General features: G+C 48.9%; 1 protein-coding gene across 1 annotated transcript in view; it reads left to right on the top strand.

Annotated features, from left to right (window-relative positions):
- The first annotated feature begins 1,966 nt into the window (after window positions 1-1,966).
- The window catches only part of arfgef3 (ARFGEF family member 3), a 30,207-nt gene continuing 21,272 nt past the window's right edge, over window positions 1,967-10,901 (top strand). Inside the window, 13 exon segments of the mRNA XM_068734506.1 lie at window positions 1,967-2,759; window positions 3,914-3,965; window positions 6,632-6,713; window positions 6,864-7,004; window positions 7,085-7,153; window positions 8,013-8,129; window positions 9,238-9,283; window positions 9,413-9,497; window positions 9,600-9,704; window positions 9,822-9,940; window positions 10,047-10,294; window positions 10,467-10,579; window positions 10,682-10,814. Coding sequence (XP_068590607.1) covers window positions 2,675-2,759; window positions 3,914-3,965; window positions 6,632-6,713; window positions 6,864-7,004; window positions 7,085-7,153; window positions 8,013-8,129; window positions 9,238-9,283; window positions 9,413-9,497; window positions 9,600-9,704; window positions 9,822-9,940; window positions 10,047-10,294; window positions 10,467-10,579; window positions 10,682-10,814 — 1,395 coding nt within the window. The 5' untranslated portion in view covers window positions 1,967-2,674.

Below are 10,901 nucleotides of genomic sequence, written 5' to 3' on the forward strand. Positions count from 1 at the left end.
CTCAGAGGGGTTTGACGCTTGGATGCAGCCACGACCCAAATCTCACACGGTTGCGTAATGTTCATTTGCTAAAAGCGCGACGGGTTCAGCGACGCTAACCTTCAGTGTTCCGCATTAAACTGGGTCATTGTGGCGACTCGGTGCCTCGTCCATCACGGGCCAGAACGTTTCACGGCACACGACGTTCAGGCGACGGTGGGACGCCGCCGACGCGGCCGTCAGTGTGTCTCCACCCACTCGGAGCTCGGCCTGAGGCGTTTTTTTCCGCTCGTGCGCAAAACTTTGGGATGCCTTCCGACTCTGGAGCGGAAGAACGTCCATGAATCTGCTCAGAGAAAAGAGATCGCTCCTTATACCTGCAGACGCTATCCAGTGATTGTTGTCTGTACATCCATGGGTTCATTGTAAACAGGAGCTGCTCATAGCTAATTGAATGTACTTTTTACAAAATGTAAAACCAATAAAAACAACTCGTGTTCTGATCTGATGAGCATTGCAGAAAAAGAGTCCATAAATCCATATAGTTAGAGTAGAAGTAGTAAGAGAGAGAGAAAGTGCTGCAGAAGTTAATAACCATAAATCTAGAATAGATTAAAATAGAATACAACATATGTAATAGTCCACATAAAGATGATGTCATATTCTAAATACATTGATCCACCCTGTTTACAAGCATGGCTGCAAAAGTTGAGACTAATGCAAATAAGAAAGAGAAAACCAAAGTGAAATTCATTCACATTGATTGGTCATACATCCCTTTGAGTCTCCGTCCGAATGAAGCTCACATTTTAACCGAGGAAATTCCAGAAATTCATCAAAATGACGTGTGTGTGTGTGTGTGTGTGTGTGTGTGTGTGTGTGTGTGTGTGAGCTCTAGTCATACACTTCATGTACTTTTACATCTCGAGCGTAAAAAGCTTTTAATTATGTTCTCGTTTAGTACATTAAGATTGTATGTAGGCCTGATTAGTGTTTAGTTTTGTCTGTGGATTGAGTAAACTATTGTCACCTGTGGTTGCGTATGTAGGTCTAGGACCAGCATGCACCTGGGTGGCTCTGTGGTTTTTAACTGAGGCAGCGATATCCATCATTTCTTTGTTGTTATGTTTGGTTAAATCATGGGGAACGTGGTCATGATCGCTGGCTCTGGGGTTTTAGGTAAAGCGGTGGAACGTAGTAAGAAACTCTTTTATCCAACACTGCCATCAGGTGGACACACGGTGACTCACACGTCTACAACAAAAATAGAAAAACATAAATAAATAACATAAAGAACGAGGGGACACTGAGGCACGAATTCTAATTGTGTCAAGACATACATATATCACAGGCAGTGCATGCCATTACTGTTTTTATGGACATTTCTTTTGGTACAGCATTTAATAGTTTTATAAATGGTTCAAACTCTCTGTCAAAAACACAAGAAATAGGTCTATGGCTTGTAAACGTACACTTGTGTAGATAGAATTTGTCAAGAGTAATCAATAGATGTGTGATATATGCTCTTTCCTTAATTAAATGTTCTGTTATAGGTACAGAATCCAAGTTAACGTTAACGGGGCTTTAACGGGCGTGTTAGCATGTTAGCATACAGTTAGCTTCCAGATTGTGTGCCAGTCAGCATAGATATTAATTTTACTTTAAAATAGGAAACAAATAAACGTATGTCGTTGCTCTATATGAATATTGTAAATCGATTAATGTATTGGTTATTAATTAGCACTTCCGTTGACGTGACTCTCTCTTTACACGGCTCTAGTTAGGGCCTGCTGCTAATGTGACGTTAGTAGGTTTAACGGGCGTGTTAGCCTGCTAGCATACAGTCAGTTTACTCTCTGGAAACCCGTAACATGTTACTGTATGTGAGATGATCACTCTTGGTGTGAAAAGGCTCCATCTGAGCTTCCTCCACCTGTCGCCCTGCCGAGGCAGGAAGTCCCACTCCAGTGCCTCCACCGATCCCTGCCACAGTTTTCATCTTCACGGCGTAAATACTGTGTTGCCTGGTTTGAGTGAAATCCTCCTTTTTCACAGCGGAGAACTCTGAGTAGCGCTGTGTGGCGTATCTGTGTGTAACGGGTGCAGTTATGTAACGTCATGTGTTTGTCTTATGTGGACCCTGAGTCTGAAATAGAGTCTGACTGATCCAGTGATATTCCTCGCGCGCATGTAGCTTGATTTTGAGGGATAAGAGAAACCGGATCTGGAACACCGGGAAGCTAACGACAATCCACTGGAACGGATTCCAAAACACGGTAGTGGCCGAGGAGTGAAAACGACTGGCGGAGATGGGGAGAGCGGCGTTTATTCGTTGCGTTTGTCCACACCGCTGGATGCGTGACCAGTCATGTTGATTGTTTGACAGCCGTCAGATGATCTTCGCTGTCTGAGGTGGATTCATGCAACAAGAACAACAACGAGAAGAACAAGAGAAGCTTCCTTCTTCCACATCCAGAGGATTGACGGCTGGCCTGCCATCATTGGCTGGTCGTTGGTGAATGAATCATCGCCTTCATCAGGAGGTGGTGGGGGGGTCAGGGATGCTGTCACTGTCACTGTCTCCTTAAAAACAGAATACCTCCCACGTAACACACACACACCGAGCCCGGTCCCGGTCCCGGTCCCGGCGTCTCCCTGTTCTCGTTAAACGCCTGCTTGTTTCCTCGGAGCCAGCATGGAGGAGATCCTGCGAAAGCTGCAGAAAGACGCGTCCGGCCACAAGCACAGAGGTATCCGGGATGCCTGCGTCTACGCCCGCGGTGAGTGCACAACGGCGGCCGCCCTCCTCCTCCTCCTGCTCCTCTTCCTCCTCCGGTTCTCCGGCTGCAGGAGGGCGGCCAAGGGGGGGAAATCTGCGGGGTTTTCGGTAGCATGGAGCCGCTACACTAATCCAGGCCTATATCTTAAAGGGTGGTGTAGAAATATATCACAGAAACCACGACATCTTCAGGGAAATCAACGTTAATCACAAGTTAATTGAAGGTGGTCTGTGTCTGTGTGTGTGTGTGTGTGTGTGTGTGTAATATATCTTTTTATATTAGTGTCATCCAACACTAATATAAAAAGATGCACCTGCTGTAAGTGATCAACAACCAATTTCAAACTCTGTGCAGCGTCACAGTAACTTCCAATCAAGAGGGCTCAGTTGTCCTGCGCGCGCGCGCATGACGTCATGTGATGACGTCATGTGATGACGTCATGCACGGAGCCGCTCACTCGGCGGTGTGTACATCGGTTGTGCTTCTTTTGACAGAGGACGTGGGTCTTAATAGCCCGTCGTCGGCGCTGGCTGACGTTTTCTGCTGACTCACCAGTCATCAGCTCGTCTCCTAACAGCGTCGTTCAAGTTGTAACCGACTCACACAAGTACCGTGACGCCAAACGTCCAGAGTAGACACACACACACACACACACACACACACACACACACACACACACACACACACACACACACACACACACACAGGACACGTGTGTGATAGTGTACTTACAGTACGAGGGCAAGGCTAGTGTCTACTAAACCTTGAAGTATGCAACATGACGGGAGACGTATGCCGTGTTTTAGAGACGTCAGCAAGTCTCATATTTCAAGTTGATAGGAGGGAGACGGCGGCAGCAGTGAGACACTTGTGTGACGTCACGGTTCCTTAGATACAGTTAGAGGTACTTGTAGCGCGAGACGTGATGAGATGCATTGTTCTTAGTAAAGCTGTGAACACCTTTGTGCCGAATCGTTCCATTTAAACTGAAAGCTTTGATTTCGTACCCGTTCTCAGCTAATGTTTTATGCTAACCAGCTAGCTTCTGTTGTCTGTTGACATTGGGGTGAGTGTAACAACTAGGAATCCATTGGTTTGATGAAATGTAATGCGGCGTGTATCTGATGTCCTCTGTCCTCTGCTCCGTCTCACAGAGACCCTGGAGTCTCAGAATGGACCAGCCGACGTCTCCCCTTCACAGCTCCGGTAAGTTGAGCAGCTGGTGGCCAGGAGGTTCATCAGAGCACCGTGCTGGACAGTGTGTGATCACTGCAGAGGACAACCACATGTTGAGATTCAAAGGGTTCCTCTGTGAGCCGCTCTTCTTCCTCTGCGTTACACACCGCCAATGATTTGAATGATCTAATCATTCCTGGGATGGAGATGCAAAATATTGAATTGAAGCAGCTTGTCTATGCATCAGTGTTGCTCATCACTGTTTAAACACAGCTGGAACACCACGACAGTATACATGAGAATACCAGAGAAAGTAGAGTCGAGACAGTGTCTCTCTGTCTCTCTCTCTCGTCTCTCTCTGTCTCTTTCTCTTGTCTGTCTCTGTCTCTTGTCTGTCTCTCTCTCTTCTCTTGTCTCTCTCTCTCTCTTGTCTCTCTCTCTCTCTCTCTCTTGACTGTCTCTCTCTCTCTTTTCTGTCTCTCTCTCTCTCTCTTGTCTGTCTTGTCTGTCTCTCTCTTGTCTGTCTCTCTCTCTCTCTGTCTCTTGTCTGTCTCTCTCTTCTCTCTCTCTCTCTTGTCTCTCTCTCTCGTCTGTCTCTCTCTCTCTCGTCTCTCTCTTGTTTGGCTCTCTCTCTTGTCTGTCTCTCTCTCTCTTGTTTGTCTCTCTCTCTTGTCTGTCTCTCTCTCTCTCTTGTCTCCCTCTCTTCTCTTGTCTCTCTCTCTCTCTCTTGTCTGTCTCTCTCTCTCTCTGGTCTGTCTCTCTCTCTTGTCTGTCTCTCTTGTCTCTCTCTCTTGTCTCTCTCTGTCTCTCTCTCTCTGTCTCTCTCACTCTCTGTCTCTCTCTTGTCTCTCTCTCTCTGTCTCTCTCTTGTCTCTCTCTTGTCTCTCTCTCTTGTCTGTCTCTCTCTGTCTTGTCTGTCTCTCTCTCTTGTCTCTCTCTCTGTGTCTCTCTCTCTCTCTCTCTTGCCTCTTTGTCTCTCTCTCTGTCTCTCTCTCTCTCTCTCTCTCTCTCTCTTGTCTCTCTCTCTCTCTCTCTCTCTCTCTTGTCTCTTTGTCTCTCTCTCTGTCTCTCTCTCTCTCTTGTCTCTCTCTCTCTCTCTCTCTCTCTCTCTCTCTCTCTTGTCTCTTTGTCTCTCTCTCTGTCTCTCTTGTCTCTTTGTCTCTCTCTCTGTCTCTCTCTCTCTCTCTCTTGTCTCTCTGTCTCTCTTGTCTCTCTCTGTCTCTCTCTCTTGTCTCTCTTGTCTCTCTTGTCTCTCTGTCTCTCAGTTGTTGTTCAGAGACCTCGTGAAGGTGTCTGAGACGTGTTCCACTGATGAAGCGATGATGATGATGATGATGAAGAGTGTGTCAGCCTTGAAGCTCACTCTCGTCCTCCACCTTTTCGTTGAAATGGTTTTGTATGAGATGTAAAGTGAAGATTGAGGAAGCAGCTCGGCTCTCTGTGAATTATTCATTCAATGACCTCCGTTGTTTTATTGGGGATTGTTGGATTAAATATTGATGGTAATGTCTTTGTGATTCTCGTCCGGTGAGCTCCTCCGTCTCTACTAAAGACCTCTCAGATGTTGTTCTGTTCACGCTGTCCTCTACAGGACTACGATTAATAGACAGCTTCTCTGTGCGTTTGGAGGCCGGATGCTCTAGTTGTGTTGCTCTATGTGCTCACAGAGAAGGAGTCTGATCCCAGCAGACTGATCCTCACAGCACATGTGGACCGGTGTAGAACCCAGACATGAAGCAGCAGAGCAGCGAGACTCAACCCACTACAGATAATGAGGGAGAGAGAGAGACAAGAGAGAGGGAGAGAGACACAGAGCAAGAGAGAGAGAGAGAGAGAGAGGAGGGGGACAGAGAAAGAGAAAGGGGGAGAGAGACGGAGAGAGGGAGAGGGACAGAGAGAGAGAGGGGGGGAGAGAAGGAGAGGGACCGAGAGAGAGAGACAGAGGGAGAGAGACACAGAGCAAGAGAGAGAGAGAGAGGAGGGGGACAGAGAAAGAGAAAGGGGGAGAGAGACAGAGAGAGGGAGAGGGACCGAGAGAGAGAGAGAGGGGGAGAGAAGGAGAGGGACAGAGAGAGAGAGACAGAGAGAGAGAGAAAGAGAGACACAAGAGAGAGAAGGAGGGGGACAGAGAAAGAGAAAGGGGAGAGAGAGAGAGACAAGAGAGAGAGGGAGAGGGAGAGAGAGAGGGAGCAGCAGAAAACGAGACAAAGAAAGAAGGACTGCAGACAGAATGAAACAGGTGCTTTGTTGTGTGACTGACTCTGTCCTACACTGAGTATAATACTCTTATCATATTACATTTTATTCTCGTACTTCGTAAACAAAGGCTGGTTTGTTCTGAACCTGTAGCTTCCTCATCCCGTCACGGACCGTCTACACCTAACAGAGTCAAAGAAGAACTATATCAACAGCACAGTGAGTACGGCATCACTGAGAGCAGGGAGGAGGGAGGAGGATCTGCAGGTCTTGATGGAGGTCAAGAACTGAGACCTTCTCATATTCCGCTGATCCGTCTCCCCCCCCTCAGTCCTCCGAAGTCCTGCCGGCTGCAGGCCGGGTTTGATATGTTAGCGTCACACCGTGAACCCGCCTGTGTGACTGAGGTAGAGGGTCCAGACGGCTCTTGGCAAACATCTGCACGGCGTGATGGTGAGCTGCTGCTGTAACCTGCTGGTGCTTGTGCTCCTGTGCTCCAGGGAGCGCTGTCTGCTGCCTCTACAGATGGCTCTGGAGTCCAAAAACACCAAGCTGGGACAGGCGGCGCTTACTGGGATGCAGGTACGTCACCGTACAGCGATCCATTCATCTGGTTCTGGGTTGAGTCTGTGGTTCTGAACAACGTAAGCTTCATACGACACAGAAAAATATGAATTACTGCTTCACTTAAAAACTCTCTCTCTCTTTCCGACTGTGCCGTCGTCCAATCAGAAGCTCCTGTGCGAGGACAGGTTTGTGGGCGGCGCCTGCGTGGAGGTGGAGGTCCTGGAGAAGCAGCTGCTCAGCCAGATGTTGGAGGCCATCAGAGTCACCCCATCCCTCCACGAAGACCTGCAGGTGGAAGTCATGAAGGTAACAAAAGCCCTGTTGATCCTGGTCTTATATATTCTATCAGAAGGTGCTGAGCTTGAGCTTCTGGGTCCTGTGTGCAGGTCCTGCTGTGCATCACCTACTCGCCAAACTTTGACATCAACGGAGACTCCATCCTCCGGATCGCTGAGGTAGGACGAAGGAACGTTGAGGCGCAGGTTCTTCCTTCCTCGGTCGCTGCATTGATCCGTCCGTTCGGTACTCGAGCTCCGTCTGTTTTTACGGGCGAAGCTGCGCTCCCGAAGGCCTCGTCTCATGCTGTGCTCTCATCCATTATTCAGAAGGCTGAGATGAGTGGTCCCGCACACACACACACACACACACACACACACACACACACACACACACACAAAGGGAGATGTTTGCCACATATAACAGGCCTGAGAAACACTGGACTAACCTGGTTGTTTTATGACGGAGTATAACTTAGATATCTGATCCCAACATTGTAACAAACTGGATCACTTTATGACTCTATGCAAAGGCAGACGCTCAGAAGGTGGTCCGTTGATAAGGGTGATTCACTGGAACAGTCCACAGGTGAAGCCATAACGGGTGCTCCACCTGAGCAGACATCAACCACGTCACCTCCACACTCCAGCCTAAGTGAGTGCTGTCTGCAGCGCCTCCTCCTGCAGCATCACTTCAATCAGCAGCAGCTCCTGTACTGTACTGAACGGGTCTTAAACACCCGGTCGACGTGTGTGTGTGTGTGTGTGTGTGTGTGTGTGTGTGTCATAACTACCTGATGAATACACCACTTTGGTTTTGGGAGGCAGCAGGCCTCACACACACACATGCTGGTGTGGAAGGCTTCATGGTGCAGGAGGTATTGATGCTGCATTGATTGGGTCCAGCTGGTGGAGGTGGAGAACCTCCACCAGCTGGTTGTTTTGTGACTCAGACATTGGCAGGATCACACACTGACTGATGTGTGTGTGTGTGTGTGTGTGTGTGTGTGTGTGTGTGTGTGTGTGCGTGTGCGTCTAGGTGTGTATCCAGACCTACGTGTCCAGCTGTCACCAGCGCAGCATCAACACGGCGGTCCGAGCCACGCTGAGCCAGATACTGGGAGACCTGACACTACAGCTGAGACACCGACAAGAGGTCACAACACAACAGACACAACACAACACAACAGACACACAATACAACACAATAGACACACAACAGACACACAACACAACACAACAGACCCACAACACAACACACAACAGACACAACACAACAGACAACAACACACACAACACACACACAACAGACAACAGACACACATTACAACACAACAGACACAACACAACAGACACACAACACAACACACAACAGACACAAAACACACAACACACAACAGACACAATACAACACACACAACACAACAGACACAACACACAACAGACAACACACAACAGACACAATACAACACACACAACACAACAGACACACAACAGACACACAACACAACAGACACAACACACAACACACAACAGACACAATACAACACACACAACACAACACACACACAACACAACAGACACAACACACAACAGACACAATACAACATAACACACACAACAGACACAACACAACAGACTCAATACAACAGACACAACACAACAGACACACAACAGACACCACACAACACAACAGACACACAGCACAACAGACACAACACACAACACAACAGACACACAACACACACAACACACAACAGACACAACACAACAGACTCAATACAACAGACACACATATATACATTGAAAACTGAATATAATGCTATAAAATACTATCATTACTATTACACTGTGTATAAAATACTATCATTACTGTTACACTGTGTATAAAATACTATCATTACTCGTGACTTTAGACTCTGTAGAATTGTTTTGGTTATTTTTTTTACTGATTGCATCTTTTATTACAGGCGTAGTGAGAACTCACTGTGTGTGAATCCATAAAGTGGCATAAAGAGTACGAAGAAATATATTTCATCAGTATATTTAAATACACATGTCTCTAGAATGCCTCTGCTATGTTCACAAACACACACATGTACACCGTGAACGGACGAGTACGAGGCTCAAGCGACCCGCCGGGTCTGCAGACAGCAACACTTTAGAGCTTTAGTGACCCGCTGGTGACCCGCTGCAGTGACCCGCTGCAGTGACCCGCTGCAGTGACCCGCTGCAGTGACCCGCTGTGCTGTGCTCCTCCACAGGGTGCAGATGGAGACGAGGTGATCGCCCCGCCGCTGCATAGAAGAGGTAGGCTTCACCTCTCTGTCTATCCCGACACCGATACCGACCGCTACCGACCCAAATGACCCAAGGACACGCACTGATTCACTTGTGGTGTGTGTGTGTGTGTGTGTGTGTGTGTGTGTGTGTTTGCAGACATTTCGCCCACCAGCCAGGCTCTGTGTGAAGACGTGGTGACGGTTCTGAACGTTTTCTGTGAAAAGCTGGAGTCGGTGGACAGGTGACTCTGCAGTTGTCCCTTTGATTGAGCCGGATGAACTCACAACGCTGGTTAGTTTAGAGACGCTCAGTCTAACTTGTGACATGTTCCTCCGTCCTCCAGTGAGAACCAGCTGCTGCAGCTCCTCTACCTGGAGTGCATCCTCTCCATGCTCAGCAGCTGCCCTCCCACAATGCACCTGTCCAGAGGGTTCACCGACCTCGTATGGTGAGACGTGTAGCTCTCCTGACTGACTGACCATTTGACTGTTTAGGAGGTGATTCATGTGACGTTGTTTGGAAGCCTTTTGGATCCTAAACATCTGTAATGTGTTCCTTCACCCAGGAAGCAGCTGTGTCCGTCCCTCGTGGCGATCATGGGAAATCCCGTCAACGACAAAACCATCGCTTCCCACCACGGCTACTCGGGCGCGTCGGACCGTCTCTTAGACAGACACGGTCCAGGTAACTGGATCCGCCCGACTGTACAAAAACACCAGGGCTGGTTTGAGTCGGGCTGGAATGAAAGCGGCTCGTCTTCACCTCCCTTCTGTGTTTTCCCCGCCTCCAGGAATCAGCCAGGAGGCGGACTCCTTTGGCGGTGGGGTGTCCGATCAAGGCAGGGGGTCCGGCTGTTCCTCCAGCGCCCCCGCCAGGATCGCGCCGGTGGTGCGCACCGTGTGCTACGTCGCCGCGGAGCTCGTGCGCCTGGTGAGCTGCGTGGAGTCGATGAAGCCGGTGCTGCAGTCGCTGTACCACAGGATCCTGCTGTACCCGCCTCCTCAGCACCGCACCGAGGCCATCCGCATCATGAAGGAGGTGGGAGGAGGAGACGGAGGAGCTCAGCCTTTTTGTCCCGTTATAACAGATTGATTTACCACCTTCAGGCAGCCATTTGTTTCCTCTCACTACAGTATAAATAAGTATTACGTTGCAATCTATTTCTGTGTGTGTGTGTGTGTGTGTGTGTGTGTGTGTGTGTGTGTGTTAGATCCTGGGCAGTCCCCAGAGGCTGTACGACCTCGCCGGTCCGTGCGTGGCTGAGCCTGAGACCAGGAAGCGCTCCTTCTCCAAGAGGAAGTCCCACCTGGACCTCCTTAAGCTGTCAGTAGCTCCTCCTAAAATAATGCATCTTATTCACTATGATACAGTTGATTTTGGTGGTTTTCATTGAGGATGTGCGTTCGTGTGGTTCTTCTTCTTCAGAGTGATGGACGGGATGACGGAGGCCTGTATGAAGGGGGGCATCGAGGCGTGCTACTCCTCGGTCTCCTGTGCCTGCGCTCTCCTCGGGGCGCTGGACGAACTGTCCCACGGCCGCGGCATTCAATCTGAGCAGGTACGCTACTGAGACAGGACGCCTCAGACATCAACAGCAGTCTGAGGCGGTCTAGCAGAAATCTGTGGTTTTAAGTACAAAAAAAAA

This window comes from Cebidichthys violaceus, unplaced genomic scaffold (assembly GCF_023349555.1).
Source record: "Cebidichthys violaceus isolate CVI_PGR_0920_01 unplaced genomic scaffold, fCebVio1.0.p SCAF_64, whole genome shotgun sequence".
NCBI lineage: Eukaryota > Metazoa > Chordata > Actinopteri > Perciformes > Stichaeidae > Cebidichthys > Cebidichthys violaceus.